Genomic DNA, 18,434 nt, shown 5'->3' on the forward strand with positions numbered 1-18,434 from the left:
CGAAAAAATCTCGAATGTCTTGTTCCAGTTCTGCCTTGAAAACAGTATCACAAAGGTGAGAGGGATTGAGACTCCAGCTCAGGTATGGGGAGCAATCTAAGGGGATCTGAAGTTCCACAAGGACTGGGGAGTGGTCCGAGAACGTACGAGCCAAATGAGTCACTTGTGTCAGCCAATGTGTCATTCCCGCCGACAGGAATACATAATCAAGTCGCGCCCAGGGAGAGTGAACCGCCGAGTAATGAGTACCCTCCTTGAGTGTGGGTTGTTTGTATCTCCAGGCATCTATCAGGTAGTTACTGTCCACTATGTCGCTTAGTGTTCTCTGTGTGGCTGTGTAGTGTGCCGGGAGAGGTTGTGATCTGTCTGTCTGAGGTTGTAAAGCTGTATTGAAGTCTCCCCCCAGGAAGACATATGTGATGCCTAGTGCATGAATCTTGCCCCCTAACAAGAGTAGAGCATTGGGGTTATCAATGTTAGGGCCATAGTAACTAGCGAAGAGTACATCGTGGGAGTGAAGTCGCCCCCACACCAAACAGAATCTACGGTCCATGTCAGAGTCCGTCCCCTTAGGCGTGAACGCCACTCCACGTTTGATTAAGATGGTCACTCCGCTGGAGTAAGTGGAGTAGGAAGAGAATCCACGGCATGAGGCCCATCTAGATGCGAATTGAGGGGTGCCCCCAGGCGCCAGGTGCATCTCCTGCAGGAGGGCAACAGTTATCCCGTGTCTGTCTAGGTAACCCAAAACCTGCCTATGCTTCCTAGGGTCATTGAGGCCCGAACATTCCACAAAGCCACTTTGATGGTTCGAAGAGCTTGTGTATTACCTGTCGTCCCCATGACAGTGTGCACTAAACATTAAGTGTTGATGAGTAGCTAACTTTCCTTCGGCACATAGCAATACGTTAGTTAGAACAAAATATCCCCCCACCCACACCGGCGACCCCAACTTGCCGGGTATAAAGTTCCCACCCTTCAAAAACAACCACATTTCAGAAAATAGGACTTCCCCACCTAAAAGGGGGTGGGGGGTCTAGTGGTTTGCCCTTTAGGGGGAAAGAACCGCTAGGGGCGCTCGACCCACCCATCCACCTCCTTACTTGCACCCACTGGCACCATAGCTATGCAGCTAGGTAGCCAAACGTGGGTGCCTGAGCAGGCCATAATTCGCAAAGTTTACACGCCTATCCTTATGCATACATCACCAGTGAAGATCAGTTCGCCATGCCATTAAAGTTTGTGGAAATGTCCACCAAGACAGCCGTCCATTCCATATGCCAGTCCTGCTGAGACAATGGAGAGTGCGATCTAGAGCGGTCCCGGGCAGCCTCCTCCGTGGAGGACGCCCTCTTATATCGTTTGAGGTAGTCCTCGACCTGCTGTGGGGTGTTGAAGAAGTGTTGCTTCCCATGGTGCGTGATTCTCAGTTTGGCGGGGTAGAGCATTCTGTAGGGCATTTCTTGGGTTTGGAGCTTCTTTTTAACCCCCACGAACTTACGTCTCGCCTCTTGCACCGTCGGCGTAAAATCTTGGAAGAAGGCCAGCATCGTGTTTTCATAATGTACTTGTCCTTTTTCACGGGCCAGGCGGAGAACCACATCACGGTCCCGATAATTCAGGAAGCGAGCTATGATAGGTCTGGGTGTCGCTCCAAGGGGGGGACGGGCAGCCACAGATCTGTGCGCGTGTTCAACCGTGAGGTGCGCCGAAAAAGAGTCCCTTCCAAAGAGGTCCACCACCAGCTTTTCCACAAAGTCCTCCATTCGGCCCGTGTTGGTGGATTCCGCCAGGCCTATAATGTGCAAATTTTTTCTTCGGGACGGGCTTCTAAATCTTCATTCTTGTCGGCGATTATTTTGAGCAATTTATCCATTTGTGAGATATGGCGACCGCTAGTCGTAGCCCCATCCTCCAGGTCCGAAATCCAGCTCTCTGCCTCTTTAATGCGGGTATCATGTTGGCCCAGTTTGGCGACCACAGTGTCCATCCTCACATTTAGTGCGTCTATTTTGGAGTCAATTGACGTGAGGCTCTGTTTCATTCCCAGCAGGAGCATTTGCCAGTCGTCCTCTGGTGGGGTGCCGGTTGAGGACTCCTCGTGATCTGCCGACTGGGACCTAGGGTTCTTGCGGGACTCGAATAGAATCTTGTATTGTCTGGCTTTGGTGCGCCCCATTTTGCAATGAGAGAGCGGGAGTACTGGTTGGTGCTCTCAATGTGTGCTGCGCGGGCCGGCGGGTCACTGGGTACCGAGTGCCCACGAGGGGGGAACTCATTGGTGATGACCGAAGTGATGCGCCTATGTGGTCCTTATATATCGCGGAGGAATATCCCAGTAAGGGCCGGTCTCACATGGTGCTGCGATCCCGAGGTAGGGAAACGTTAGGTAATGGCAACCAATAGAGGACATGGGTGGCCGTGGAGAAGGAGCAGGGGAGAGGAGGAAGTCCCCGCAAATCACCATTCCAGCAGTATGCGGGGCGCGGGCCTGTCCTACCCAGACAAGGTACCAGCAGGAGTCAGTCCAGGTTGCCGCTTCGGAGCCGGGGGGGTGCATGCGTCACCCCTGGTAGAGCAAGCCAGGCGGAGCAGCGCAGAGGCGAGCACCAGTAGTAAATGGCCCTTGGAAGGTGTATGGGCAGCGAAAAAGTAGGAACACGAGGCTTGGCCTCTGTAATCGGACAACACCCAAAGGCACAAGTTGCAGTGTCCAGAACAAGATGGCGGCTGCAGGCAGTCCGGCGCTGTTGGGCAATGTTCTCACAGCCTCCGCAATACACTCTCGCCACATCTAATAAAAGATCTCACCGCAGTCGCCGCTGCTCCGCGTCGGTTTGGGCCCCCTCGTTCCTGCGATATCAAACTCGTGCAGCTCCCAGCCTCAGGCGTTCCGAAGCCGCGCCGCAGAGCTCAAGCAAAGAGCAATTATGCACAATCGCAGCCCGAGGCCGCCGCGCAGGGTTCACTCCACTCCGGCAGGCTCACCTCCTGGGGCCGATTATGATGGGCCTCCTGGGATGCCCCGCTGCACCCCACCGGGCAAGCCGCTCCTCGCGGGAGGCCCAGAGTGTGCGCCTCCAGTAATGTATGACAGGTAGATCCGCGCTCAGCCCCAGGTGCAGCGGGGGCAGCACACCACGCCTCCGCCGTCAGTTTTGATATCCCCTTGGCCGGGAGCAAGTGCCATGGGCGTCGCTGTCGGTCGGCGCTATTTCACTCCCAGGCCGCTCCGCAACTGTAGGCCATAGATCCCCGGCCTTTCCTAGTCAGCGCTCCCGGGCGTTAGGATCCCCAGGGACAGGCCGGAAGGTCGTGGTCGGACACCGCAGTCAGTTCAGGGCTCACCGCATGCAGCAGGGGGGTAAGCAGGGTATCGGCGGGATCCTCTCCACCATGCGCTGCAGATCATGAGGGGCACAGCAAGCGAAAATCATTCAGGATGGCATAAAAGGATGTTTTATTGCTCGACCAGGCGGGAGCTTCACTCGCGCTCCGCCATCTTGGTCCAGCGCCCCTTAGCGCCCCCCCTATGGACCTGTCATTGTTGAGACAGACAATTGGTTTTCGATAAACATTTTTCCCAATTTTCAACTGAGCTACAAAACACGAAATAAAAAAGAGGTAATACTCTGCATGCATGTAAAACTTTGCGTGTTCAAGCACCTTAAAAACTGTATGGCTGCATGTGGGCCGATCCAAGCACATAAAAACATTTTAGATGAGTTTTCTGTTATCAGATTTTGCTGGTGCTGTGGGAAAGTAAAACCTTGAAATTTAATCTTAGTGACATCAATTAATACAGATGTGCTCTAGCAATTATAAGGTGCTAAAAAATTCTTCTGAATAATTCCAGGACTACTATATGTTCCTTTAACTCTTCCATATATATCAGTTCTTTTTAAGTGATTGTAACAGAATAGATATTTTAGTGATAAAAAGGTGTTAATATGTAACGTTTTTCATGTGTCACTTTTTACAAACCAGTTTAATGAATGAACTTGCCACTAGATAAAAATATTATTTCAAACTGCCAGACTTTCAATTTAAACGTGTTGCAATCTGATTCCCTCACACTTTTGGGGATTCGCGTGTTATGTTCAGTATAACAATGTTACAAATTCCTCATCACGTCTCAATTTCCCAAAACCAAATGCATTGATACAAAGCCAGCTGCACTGCAATCTATTTCAAAAGGATGAACAGTAACAAGTACTGACTATGGTGTGCTCACTTTGAAATCTTAGCATGCTGTCTTTTTTAATATCAGAGTTTTGTTGGAACATTTAAATTATAATTCTCCAGTAGGAAATAATCTCGAAATATTGGACAAGCTTCTAATACACCATTCAGCTTAGACATTGAGGAGGATATTCACAAGACATACTACAACATGCTATTAACAAAACTAGGTCAAGGAGTTTACTCTTTCACCTCCCCTATACTTCTATTTGTGGAGAGCCCCACTCCAACTGTGGAGTCTCCGTACATGTAAGTATACATTTTGGTAGTAAATGGTCGAAGTACCCAGCGGACTGGCTGGAAAATGGACAATACTGATGTACAGGAGAGAGGATTAGAGAGGACCAAGGAGGGGTTTAGAGTGTGCCAAAGAGGGTTGGGGAGCGGATAGAGGGACGTCAACCCAGGGCCTGCTTTAGCGCTCGTGACGCCTAGTGCAATAATCGTCCCCCATGACTTCCTCCTCATATTCCCCAACTGCCACCTGGCCAAATTACCTGTCATCTCTCCATAGTCCCTCTTTGACATACATTTCATTAACTACCACTAGACACAACTCTAATCTCTCTCTCAAGCAGGGCCATTAATCACAAGCATCATCATTTTTAATCATTATGGATGCATAATAAAAATATTTGTTTTATTTTAGGTGGGAATTTACTTGTTAATTAAAATTTCAGAAAAGTAAATGTAATTCAATTTATTATGAGTACAATGACAAATTAATTCACAATTCAGTTAATAGTGCTGCAGATTGTTTTATTTAGTTCTTTATTTAAAATAATATAGAAAATCAATTCACAATAATATTTGTCAATAAATATTTTTAACGTTTTTTTAGTTTGATACATATTTTTCTTTTTCCTAACACTTTACGATCAGGAGACTCAGCAATCAGGCTTGAGGGCCCGCATGGTAAAGTGTAGGGAATAAAAAAAGTTAATCAATCTAAAAAAATGTATTGAAAATAATTTTAGGATAAATATTAATGTTCATGTAAATTATAAATAAATAAAGCAAATACAAAATGCTACATCACTTTTAGCTTAATTTTGAATTAAATCTCAATTTATGTAGAAATAGTGAAACATAATTACATTATTTTTGTGAAGTTTGAATTAAAAAAATATAATAATAATCCCACCTTAAGTTAAAAAAAACATTTTTTTAAATTATTCATTAATATTGATTATAAGGCATGTGAAAACGTATTAAACATAATTTACATATATATATATATTGCATAATATGTATTTCAATTTTTTTTTTCAGAACAACTTTTTTTTGTTTCCAGAAGTAGTGGCACACACATAGCATGCACATTGCAGTTCCACACAGGGGTCTACTAGGAGCCATTTACCATATTCCCAGTATCCATTGCTCCCTTCCCACCACTTTAGGTAATCCCCACCATTCAAGCCATAATACTCCTGCCAATTCCCGCATATTTATTCTGCAATGATTTTTGGGGCATCCAAATGCTATATAGATTGGTTCTTTTAACGTTGCACATCCGTCCATACATGCCTTCCTTTCCCTCAGTCGAGGAGTGTGGGAATGTGGATTATTAGTAAGTGTCAGTATGCAACCACCACTAGCAATAAGGCCGCCAACACAATATAAGGCCCAAAATTATTCCCTTGGTCAACCCTTGGTAGCTGGCAACGAGCAGGCAGGCTTAACATAGAAGACAGGTATGAAAAGCATTTAAATCTCTGATACATTAAATAAGTAAGTGACGACACACAATAAAAAATCCAACACCAATTTATAAAAATAGGAAATACTGTTATATTTAAAATGGCACCAACATGATTAAAAATCTAATGTAGGAAACTGGAGACATGAATTGTTATAGAATAATCTAATTCCAGTGCTTGAAAACCAATAGTGTCAAATTGGGACATCTGGTCGCACATGACAAAGTCATGGTTTGAGGCTGACAGCAATGGAGTCCTAGTTACAGACACTAAGCGAGAGGCCTTGGTCAAAATTTTACCTTTACTCTTAGAATTATTTCTGGAGGATGTTCTCTCAACGTCGATCAGGCTTCTGCAGCAGGCCTGATTTGCAATGGCTTCCTGCTGAGTCCCAGGTCAACTCCTGGAAGTCTTGCGCTGCATAGCTTCTGGTGGGATGAACCTGATACAAGGCCAATTCATGGTGCGAGGTAGTCGGCTTGACTCTTTATGTTGGGCCGGTCACCTTATGGAGCTTTTTCCAAAAGTTGCTCCAAACTTCTCCAAACTTCGGAACTTCTTCCTGAAGTTCTCGTGAGGGTTCAACGTATCCCAAACACAAATCCAAAGTTCCAGAGTCTCTGAGTTGCTCATCTGAAGTTGGGACTACAGTCCCCACAATGCACCAGGCCAAATCCATTTAAGTCCAGCTGAAGGTGGTCAGCTGTTTTTTTTCTTGCTGGAAATGATGCAGGTGGAGCTCTTTTAACCTGTTGCTATCAGGGAGACCACGCCTCTTTTTGAAGCAAGAAAAAGTCCTTGGGGCTGTAGTTCCTTAGTGTGCAGCAGGTGCAGTCATTCAGAGTTCAGTCTTCCTCTTCTTGTAGTTTCAGGCAGCAGATTTTAAATGCAGATCTCAATAAATTATTACATGTTCTTGGGCGACAAGTAGGGTGGTTCCCCTGTCCAATGGGGTGTGGGGTGTCACCAAAAAGCATGTCAGCTTCCTCCAAAGTGTGGCATGTTATCCCACAAAGCACTGTACATTTAAAATCCAAATTGGAGAATGTCTCTCTTGGGGAGTAAGATCTGGCTAAGCCAATCCATTGGTGTGGCTCATTTCCCTTTCAGACCTCCATCAAATTCCATTCCTGGACCTTCAATCTGGCTTGGGGCTACAGGAAGAGGGCGTAGGCCTGGCTGGCATTCCTTACAGTCCTGCTCTCTTTGAACATCAGTTGGTTTACCCGGCCCCCATCCTGGCCTGTTCTCTGCAGCTACAAATCTCCCCACCCCCCAGATATCCGCTGTCTCTATGCAGGCCACTTTTCACCTCATCAAATCAGTTTAGCTTGGCCTGGCAAGGCAGGCCAATCAGGAGAGGATGCTAGAAGGCTGGATGTCGGCTCACAGAAAAGAAAGTTCTATAACTTATTTTCTGTGCATTCAACAAGTTGTTGGATTTATCATTACCAATCTTTTAAGTCCTTGAAATGTTATTTTAGCTCACTGATGTCAGTAGTTTATTAAAGAATTTCCATGTCAGCCTATGGAGCTAAAAGACTACATTGGGGAAAATGAAATTGTCAGTTTTTCCCCTCACCAGGGCATGTAAAACACCTTTTAAAAATGTACCAGCTTATTTTTACAAGGCACTCTACTCTGGGGACACCTAGGGTAGACCTTACGGGTGACCTATGTAAAGAAACGGTAGGGTTCATTTTTATTGTAAAAAAAGTTATTACAATATTTTAAAAGAAAATTAAAAATATGTACCATTATCACATATTTTTTTACTAGTAACTTACATTTATTTGTAAGCTAGGCGCCAACCCCCGTTTAATGGGATGGAGGCGTGTAAGTTACAATTTTTAGTACGTTTATACTCAGATTTTTTGAATAGGCAAAAGTAATGAAGTTACTCAAAATTTAGGAGTAAATTAACTCACAAGCATAAGTTATCTTTGTGAATAGCCTGGTTTCTCCTGGAGTACTCCTGACTAGATATTACTAAGCACTATAGGAGTAAGTCATGTCTACTTACATCAAAATCTTGGTGAATACAATTCTACATGTTCTTTAAAACATCCTAAAGGGAAAGGGAAAGTTTTCATTTATGCACATATGCGTGAGTTCAAATCTACTTTGGAATAGGGGTGTACATAAAGAAAGGCATACGGGATGCACACATTTAAACCAAGAAAGCTCAGATTCCTTACTCACCTCTGTAACATTCATGACTTTGATTGCAGCCAATTGTCCAGTCTTCACGTGACGACCCTGTAAAATGAACAATATGTAAGCAAAGGCATTGCACTGGAACTATTGAAGTAACATATGAAATGGACAAATGTTCTTTATACTAAAATAGACCATAATGGCCAATGGTGTTCTAATCTAGAATCTGTAGTATTTATGCTATAGTCAGTTCTAAGATTTCAGAAGCTGGTTATATAGAATGTGTCTCAGACTCAGTGCTGTAACGTTTATGTGATTCGCTGATCTTTGCATATCCTAAGAAGATAAAGGGTTTGTGAATCTTCACTACAGTCATTCAAAGAATGATTGAACTTGATTTTAAGGCACAAGCAGAATTTATAGATTTGCAAATGCTGAAATTATCAATTGTGTTGTTAAAAATCACAAGAATTAAAGATATCACAAACATTCAATGTTGTTAAAATCATTGGCATTAGCATATATTGTGAGCTTTTCTTGACCAAACATTTTTTTACCCCAGTTAACGTCCCTGAGGTAGATAAAAGGATGGAAAACACAAGTTCCCCCTCACATTGCTGGGTTTGCATTACATATAGGATACATTGTTCCTGTTTGTGCCATGGCATACCTTTAATGGGCATGCTAGGTCTAGAATGGGATTTTGCGCCTTATCACCTGCCCCATCTCTGTCGCAAATTTGAACCTGCTCTGGGTGCAGCACATTAATAAAATACAGAGTAGCTGTTTGAAGCTGCTGGTCTGCCTTTCACTATGTAGGCAACACTCTGGCCTGACTTTGAAAAGGGTCAGAGATTTCCCAGAGCAGGCATAAAGTGAGGGACTGTACCCACCTGGACAAAGAAGCCTGAGGAGTCCCTGGGGCCCACTTTCCCTTCTTTCAAGCGGCTTCCTTGGTGGAATGCCCTGACATTGCATTACCTCTATGTGGTGTACAGTCAGTGGGCCTGCTGACAGCATCATTGCCTCTGCGCCTACATCTGTAATACGGAGTGGGTGCAGTAGCAAAGTGCTTTCTCATTTACACAGGGACACTACTTAAGGCATGTCTGGTGGTAGAACAGCTGATTACCCACCCACTATTATGGGAAGTGTAGTTAACAGTTAATACACTCTCTATTATAGCAGCTGGCGTCAATGTCTTGCTGCATCAAGCTCAGTAGCACTTCAAGACTTCCAGATTTCAGACACTTTTAGGTTTCTCACAGGTACCATTCAGTCACCATTCTAGATTTCACACAGATGGGAGTCAGACCTCATTCTGGGGGTGTGAGAAGTTGGCCTGATATATGATGTTTCCAATTCTGGAACCACCTTGTATCAGTCCAAACTATCCTTTATGGTGTCTGGTTGTAAGTCAACCTTGTAGACAAGCTATCTTAAGGTAGCATAGACTAAGCAGCCTTAAAGGCTAAACTCAAGAGGTCGTGTTAAGCGAGCTGTTTTACCAATCACAGTCCTGTAATATCAAATGAAAGGACACCACACAAGTATATATTATAAAAATATATGTGTTTATTCTTAAAAATAATCCCCAGTACTCTTTATGAACAAGGGGCACAAGCGTTAAATCAAAAGCACAGTATAACATACAAAGTTGCACAATTATGGATGAGGGCGGGGGGCCACTCAGACCATATACTAAGAAAGTGGAATAAGAGATACCAATCGAACAGTGGTTAGTCCTAGGGCCTAGGGAATCGCTGGGAGCAGTCGGGACAAGCAATGCTGAAGTCGGGAAAAGCCCACGGGATTCGGGTGCAGTGCTTAAAGCACACGTATGCACCAATGTAAGTCAATGGTGCGTAAAGTTACACAAACAGAGTTTTAGGATACTTCCGCTGAACCTAGAAGGACAAAACTTTAGACACAGACCCTAGAGGTGTGTATCAGTGTGGGAACACCGGCGTTGCAATGTTACCTCACCCACAGGAAGCGGGTGCATAGGGTCGAAGTGGCGGCGGGTTTCGTCACGCAGGTTCTGGGTGCTTGAAGCTGAAGATGCTGCAGGCGATGTGAAGGAGAAGTGTCCGGTGTGATCCAAGGGTGGATCAGAGTAGAAAAGTACCTGAAAGCAGAGGGGACAGAGTCTGGGTCACTCAGCAGTGACCAGGGTGGAACCAGGACGGAACCAGGCAGTGTCGGGCGCAATCAGGTGGTTGTCGAGGAGCTTCTCTCCGCTGCCACGTGGGCTCTGGGGCATCTGGGACGTCCAGGAGCCAGTCACGAGCTGTCCCACGTAAATTCTCACCGTCGGCGCTGTCGGCTTCAAGATTGGAGCAAACAACACTTGGCAAGAGCAATCCACGCGGAACTGGAAGATTGCTTCTCACTCGGGCCAGGAGGGTCAGAGTGGGTGCTCCTTTTCAGAGGAGCGAGTGCAAGTCTGGAGCAACCAGAATCACAAGTCGTATTTAGGTTTTCGCCGGCACAGGGGCCACAAGCCAGCTGGCAAGTGACCGGGCCAACGCGTTGAGCCAAAGATAGCAGAAGGGCCCCACGCACACTCGTTGAGTGTAGAGGGGTGAACTTCGGTGCAAGAGTGGCTCAGGGTTGGGGCTTCTCAAACCCCGGTGTACAGCTTCGAGGGTCACTCGTGGGCTGCACGGTCAGCGTCTTGTGGTCTTTTCAAGATGGCGTGCCCCACGCTTCCGGTCGCCTCCACGGGTCTCAGCTCTGCAGGGACTGTGGATCGGGCTGTAAGAAAGCAGGCAAGCTTGATCTCGTCGATCTTTGTTGCTCGAGTTCCGGCGGGAACTGCAACAAAGCAGATGTCGAGGTGCTGGATGGTGCCTGTTTGCACAGGGTGGTCACTCCTTGACCACAAGGGAGATTCTTCAGTCTTCTACGTTGAGTAGGCTGTCGAAGGGTCCAGAGTTTCGTTTCTTATGTTTCATCAGGATAATCTGAAGTGCATTGACACTGCTCCCACTGTTATTCGAATCTAGGGGGCTGGATTACCTGCTAGGTCCCCTCCTATGGGTGGGACCCAGGAAGGGGGTGGGTACACCCCTTTCCTTTGATCTAGGCCGCGCTGAGACGGGGGCTGGTGTGCCCCAGAACCGGTTTGGCCGGATTATGCAAGGGGCAGCCTTGTGCTCCCCATGCAGTGTCTGGTTTCTTTCAAACCTCCCTGCTACAATCCACTATCTCCTGTCTGGGGGGGTGTGACACCTCCCTGCAACAGGAAACCCTTGTCCAGGCCTCCTTGGCTGAGTTTCGGTCAGCTGCAGGAGGTCAGACCCGTGTCTGTGGCAGAAGCATCCATTTTGTGGATCTGAGGCTCTTTTAAAAATCAACCGCATTTTAGCAAAGTAACATGTCTTCTCCCACTAGAGGGGTGGAATGCTATCCCCGTCACCAGAACTGGCGAGGGGATAGTATTCCAAATCGTATGACACCTTACACGACATGTTTTGATAAAGCCAAACCAAAGTTGCCATATAACCGCGAGGATTATAATGCACTTAATAGTATATGGTATGGCATTATGGAACGGCTTAGGGACTTGTTCCCGACGGCTGCAGACAGGCTCAGCTCATGCTAGAGCTCCATCTCACATTAAACCACGCACTCTGCCTCCAGGATTGATAAGGCCTTCCATAGGAGTGGCTCACAGGTTTATATGTGTCCAGATATAGGTTTAGATATAGGTATACTATATCTAAGCAAGAGGTGATTACACCATCTTGCCCCAGCTGAGTGATCAGCCAGTTGTGTCAATTTAAGAACCAGCCAGGGGTGGCAAAAGATATGCTGCAGCCCCTGGTAGGTCTTGGTGGCACCTATGCCCTGAGCACCTATAGTGCAAGGTACAGGGTCTGACAAGGGGTCCATTTCCAATTGTGGTATGTACCTATAGCACATGGGATCCATTTTACAGAGAGAGCAGATAGCCTGGGGCCCTGATTAGCAGGGAACCAGGCCAACTAAGTCGAAAACCAGCTAAACACAAGGCAACAAATCTGGGGTAACCATAGTCAGGTAGCCACCTTCCCAACCCCCCCAAACAAAAGGAGATAAGGCTATCCTTGGCCAGGTAAGCCTATATTGCCTGAGTGGCCATATAAGGAAGTACCTGCACTAGCATGGGTACCCCCTGTCTCATGGTCCACTAAGCAGTCCCTCACCCTTGGGGTATTAGAGGGTCTCCACCATAGGGAATCACTACCTTGGGTGTGTTTATGCAAGGAAAAAGGCTGGTTTTGATATGGAGTATTGAAGTGAGGCTCCACTAATTTAGGGCTCAACTTCCTCCAATTATCTTCCACCATGTGTGCCTTTCTTTCTTCAACTGAGTTGCACTGAGCTCTCAGGGTCAACCTCTGGCTACCTAAAGCTGGAGGCTGTGTCCCTCTGTTTGACTTGCTGGAGGGACAGTTCATGTTTGGGCCCTTTGGGTCCCAGGTTTGGCTGTGCCCAACAGAATCCATCTGTGGGAGGTCCCTAACTATTTTTAAGGGGGCTCCCTCAGGAGTTTTTAAAGTTTTCACCTCACTAGGGCTACTAGTTTTGGTGCCCCTAATCTTTTGATGGGGGTGCTTTATTTGACAGGGGACCCTCTGGGTCTCACTGTCCTTCTTGTCCTCTGCAGCCCTGGGCTGACTAAGGCATGGTAGAGAGGAGCAGGTTACCTGCTCCAGACTGGGTCCTACCTGAGAAGGGTCGATTGCCATCTGAGGCTCTGTCAGGCCAGGCCTAACAACCTCTGGGGCAGTTCCTTCATCAGGGGTAAGATCAGTTCCCTAAGGAGGCTGATCCTGTCCTAATGTCTGGTGAGGGGAAGATTTCTCTTCCTCCTCCATGCTCTCAGTTTGGGTGGAGTGGTCCATCATTTCAGGCTTCACAACCCACATATCTGTTTGAGTTTGGGCTGTGGCCATCACAGCCCCACCAACTTTTTCAGGAGGAGACTCAGTTTGGGTTTCTGCTGTTATCATAACAGCTTTGCTATTCTGTTCAGGAAGAACTTCTGTCTGCTAAAGATGGGGCAGAGAGTTGCTCAGCCCTACCAACCTTTTCAGGAAAGACATCTTGAGCTGGGGCTGTAGCCATTACAGCCCCACTAACCTTTCCATTGGAGTTTACCATTCTAGAATGGGTTTCTTGTTCAACCTCAGCCCAGGCTGAGATTTCTAAATCATTACCAAGTAGGCAGTCTACAGGTAAGTTTGAGGACACTGCCACTCTCTTTGGGCCAGAGACACCTCCCCAGCTGAGACTTACTACTGCCATGGGATGATTTGTTTGGATTCCATCAATGTTTGTTACCTGGTATGTGGCACCTGGTAAAAGTTGCTTAGAGGGGACTATACAGTCAGCCACCATGGTGATGCTAGCCCCTGTGTCTCTAAAGGCTTCAACTTTCAAACCATTGAGGATGGGTTCTTGTCTATATTTGCTCAAGGTGTTTGGGCAATCAGAGAAGTTGGCAAACCCCATGCCAGTCTCATAAACAAGATTATTTGGTGATGGGGACCTGGATAGGCCAGGGTCCACCTGTGCTCCAAAAGTAAACCTACCCAGATTCCTGGGTGCGCTCCCACTTCCTGGGGGATTACTGCTGACAGTAACAGGAGGTGTTGGAACTGGCTTTGGAGGTATATTCTCTTTATTGCCATTATTGGGACAACAGTTGTCTGTTTTGTAATACCCAACCTGTTTACAGGCATGACAATAAGGCTTTTTCTGAGTTGAAGAAGTGTCTTGGGACCCACCCCCATTCTTGGAGTTTTGGGGCCCTGGGGAAGTCTTTTCCTTACTTTTATCCCCACCCTTTTCTTGAGGCTTGGTAGACTCCTTCTTCTGGTTACTGTCCTGATTCTTAGGCCTAATCCTGGTTCTGACCCATTTATCTGCCTTCTTTTCCAATTCTTGGGGAGAGGTCAAATCTGAGTCCACCAGGTGCTGGTGTAAGAGCTGGTTCTGACAATTACTTAGGATCTGCTCCCTCATAATCAAATTATACAATCCTGTGAAGTCATGTACTTTGCTGCCATGTAGCCAACCCTTCAGAGCCTTAGTAGCACAATCTACAAAATCAGTCCAGTCCTGTGTCTGTGTCTTCTGGGTGTCTCTGAACTTCAACCTGTACTGTTCAGTGGTTAAGCCAAACCCATCTATTAGAGCACTCTTCAGGACTTTGTAGTTTTGAGCATCCTCTTGTCTGACAGTGAGGAGCTTATCTTTCCCTTTCTCTGAAAAGGAGTACCATAAAATTGCAGCCCACTGTTCTTGGGGAACCTGCTGTACCATGCAGGCTCCCTCCGGAGCAGTCATCCATTTGTGGATGTCATCCCCTTCCTTGTAGGAGGGCACAATCTTTGTCAGGTTTCTACTATCATAGGACCTGGGTTTCTCTCTAGAAATTATGCTGCCACCAGTGGCATCTACGCCACACAACGTCTGTTCTCTTGCTAAAGCAAGTCTAGCTTGAGCCAGGGCTACTTCCTCCCTCTCTATCTGGAGTTTGACAGCCCTCATCCTGGCCCTATGCTCTTTCCTCTGAGAGGGAGTCATTCCTCTCTGAGATTCCCTTGAGGCACTAGAAATATGAGAGTCCCCTGATGGAGATCTCACCCTTCTTTTGCCTGGGAGAATGATGTTATGGGATCTGGGGAGGTGCTGGCCCTCTCCATTCCCAAGTAGGTCTAAGTTGGCCTGGTTAAGCCTGGCAACTACAACCTGGTTACCCCTCTGATCCTGATCTTCAGGATACTCTACTTCTGAGTCCTCCTCCTCCTCCTCTTCCTCCTCTTCTTCTTCTTCTTCTTCCTCCTCTGGAGTGGTATCAGTTACAGGGGGGTTCACTCTCCATCTCCTGAGTCTAAGGGAGCTGCACTCGCCTTATCTAAGTCATCCTTTTCCAGAATGGCTATCAGGGTAGGAATGGTGGGGCCTCTGCCCCTTTTTAGCACTCTTGATATGCACAAGGCACACAAGTCTTTATGGCTAAGTTTGTCATAGCTGGAAGTTGCCTGGGTAAGGTCAACTGTCACAGGCAGAGAGCTTGGAGCTTCACCTGTGCCAGACATGACTCTAGTGAGGTGAAAGTGGTGCACTTACCTACACTAAGTGTTTTCCTACTGTACCTTGCTAGTGAGTTGTAGTCAGGGTGTGCTACTCCCTTTAATCTACAACTATTAAGTTCAGTAGAACTTAAATATGCTAAGCTTTTGATTTATATGTACCTAAGGTACTTGATGTGATCTTTCAATTTGATAAAAAGATTGCAATGGTAAAACAACAGCAAGCTCAAATCCGCACCGCTGCGCACCAATGTGAGAAGTTGGCCTGATATATGATGTTTCCAATTCTGGAACCACCTTGTATCAGTCCAAACTATCCCTTATGGTGTCTGGTTGTAAGTCAACCTTGTAGACAAGCTATCTTAATGGTAGCATAGACTAAGCAGCCTTAAAGGCTAAACTCAAGAGGTCGTGTTAAGCGAGCTGTTTTACCAATCACAGTCCTGTAATATCAAATGAAAGGACACCACACAAGTATATATTATAAAAATATATGTGTTTATTCTTAAAAATAATCCCCAGTACTCTTTATGAACAAGGGGCACAAGCGTTAAATCAAAAGCACAGTATAACATACAAAGTTGCACAATTATGGATGAGGGCGGGGGGCCACTCAGACCATATACTAAGAAAGTGGTATAAGAGATACCAATTGAACAGTGGTTAGGCCTAGGGCCTAGGGAATCGCTGGGAGCAGTCGGGACAAGCCATGCTGAAGTCGGGAAAAGCCCACGGGATTCGGGTGCAGTGCTTAAAGCACACGCATGCACCAATGTAAGTCAATGGTGCGTAAAAGTTACACAAACAGAGTTTTAGGATACTTCCGCTGAACCTAGAAGGACACAACTTTAGACACAGACCCTAGAGGTGTGTACCAGTGTGGGAACACCGGCGTTGCAATGTTACCTCACCCACAGGAAGCGGGTGCATAGGGTCGAAGTGGCGTCGGGTTTCGTCACGCAGGTTCTGGGTGCTTGAAGCTGAAGATGCTGCAGGCGATGTGAAGGAGAAGTGTCCGGTGTGATCCAAGGGTGGATCAGAGTAGAAAAGTACCTGAAAGCAGAGGGGACAGAGTCTGGGTCACTCAGCAGTGACCAGGGTGGAACCAGGACGGAACCAGGCAATGTCGGGCGCAATCAGGTGGTTGTCGAGGAGCTTCTCTCTGCTGCCACGTGGGCTCTGGGGTATCTGCGATGTCCAGGAGCGGGTCACGAGCTATCCCATGTCGGCTCTCACCGTCGGCACTGTCGGCTTCAAGATTAGAGCAAACAACACTTGGCAAGAGCAATCCACGCGGAACTGGAAGATTGCTTCTCACTCGGGCCAGGAGGGTCAGAGTGGGTGCTCCTTTTCAGAGGAGCGGGTGCAAGTCTGGAGCAACCAGAATCATAAGTCGTATTTAGGGTTTCGCCGGCACAGGGGCCACAAGCCAGCTGGCAAGTGACCGGGCCAATGCATTGAGCCAAAGAAAGCAGAAGGGCCCCACGCAGCACTCGTTGAGTGTAGAGGGGTGAACTTCGGTGCAAGAGTGGCTCAGTGTTGGGGCTTCTCAAACCCCGGTGTACAGCTTCGAGGGTCACTCGTGGGCTGCACGGTCAGCATCTCGTGGTCTTTTCAAGATGGCCTGCCCCACGCTTCCGGTCGCCTCCACGGGTCTCAGCTCTGCAGGGACTGTGGATCGGGCTGTAAGAAGGCAGGCAAGCTTGATCTCGTCGATCTCTGTTGCTCGAGTTCTGGTGGGAACTGCAACAAAGCAGATGTTGAGTTGCTGGATGGTGCCTGTTTGCACAGGGTGGTCACTCCTTGACCACAAGGGAGATTCTTCAGTCTTCTACATTGAGTAGGATATCGAAGGGTCCAGAGTTTCGTTTCTTATGTTTCATCAGGATAATCTGAAGTGCATTGGCACTGCTCCCACTGTTATTCGAATCTAGGGGGCTGGATTACCTGCTAGGTCCCCTCCTATGGGTGGGACCCAGGAAGGGGGTGGGTACACCCCTTTCCTTTGATCTAGGCCGCGCTGAGACGGGGGCTGGTGTGCCCCAGAACCGGTTTGGACGGATTATGCAAGGGGCAGCCTTGTGCTCCCCATGCAGTGTCTGGTTTCTTTCAAACCTCCCTGCTACAATCCACTATCTCCTGTCTGGGGGGGTGTGACACCTCCCTGCGACAGAAAACCCTTTGTCCAGGCCTCCTTGGCTGAGTTTTGGTCAGCTGCAGGAGGTCAGACCCGTGTCTGTGGCAGAAGCATCCATTTTGTGGATCTGAGGCTCTTTTAAAAATCAACCGCATTTTAGCAAAGTAACATGTCTTCTCCCACTAGAGGGGAGGAATGCTATCCCCGTCACCAGAACTGGCGAGGGGATAGTATTCCAAATCGTATGACACCTTACACGACATGTTTTGATAAAGCCAAACCAAAGTTGCCATATAACCGTGAGGATTATAATGCACTTAATAGTATATGGTATGGCATTATGGAACGGCTTAGGGACTTGTTCCCGACGGCTGCAGACAGGCTCAGCTCATGCTAGAGCTCCATCTCACATTAAACCACGCACTCTGCCTCCAGGATTGATAAGGCCTTCCATAGGAGTGGCTCACAGATTTATATGTGTCCAGATATAGGTTTAGATATAGGTATACTATATCTAAGCAAGAGGTGATTACACCATCTTGCCCCAGCTGAGTGATCAGCCAGTTGTGTCAATTTAAGAACCAGCCAGGGGTGGAAAAAGATATGCTGCAGCCCCTGGTAGGTCTTGGTGGCACCTATGCCCTGAGCACCTATAGTGCAAGGTACAGGGTCTGACAAGGGGTCCATTTCCAATTGTGGTATGTACCTATAGCACATGGGATCCATTTTACAGAGAGAGCAGATAGCCTGGGGCCCTGATTAGCAGGGAACCAGGCCAACTAAGTCGAAAACCAGCTAAACACAAGGCAACAAATCTGGGGTAACCATAGTCAGGTAGCCACCTTCCCAACCCCCCCAAACAAAAGGAGATAAGGCTATCCTTGGCCAGGTAAGCCTATATTGCCTGAGTGGCCATATAAGGAAGTACCTGCACTAGCATGGGTACCCCCTGTCTCATGGTCCACTAAGCAGTCCCTCACCCTTGGGGTATTAGAGGGTCTCCACCATAGGGAATCACTACCTTGGGTGTGTTTATGCAAGGAAAAAGGCTGGTTTTGATATGGAGTATTGAAGTGAGGCTCCACTAATTTAGGGCTCAACTTCCTCCAA

At 47.2% G+C, this 18,434-nt stretch overlaps 1 protein-coding gene across 2 annotated transcripts in view; it reads right to left on the reverse strand.

Annotated features, from left to right (window-relative positions):
* The window catches only part of NRK (Nik related kinase), a 1,020,485-nt gene that overhangs the window by 666,885 nt on the left and 335,166 nt on the right, over nt 1-18,434 (reverse strand). For both annotated transcript variants that reach the window (XM_078688671.1, XM_078688672.1), the window contains exon 3: nt 8,145-8,201. In XM_078688671.1, the coding sequence (XP_078544797.1) occupies nt 8,145-8,201 (57 nt within the window). The remainder of the gene's footprint in view (nt 1-8,144; nt 8,202-18,434) is intronic.

Source organism: Lissotriton helveticus, chromosome 4_1, assembly GCF_964261635.1.
Source record: "Lissotriton helveticus chromosome 4_1, aLisHel1.1, whole genome shotgun sequence".
NCBI classification, from domain to species: domain Eukaryota; kingdom Metazoa; phylum Chordata; class Amphibia; order Caudata; family Salamandridae; genus Lissotriton; species Lissotriton helveticus.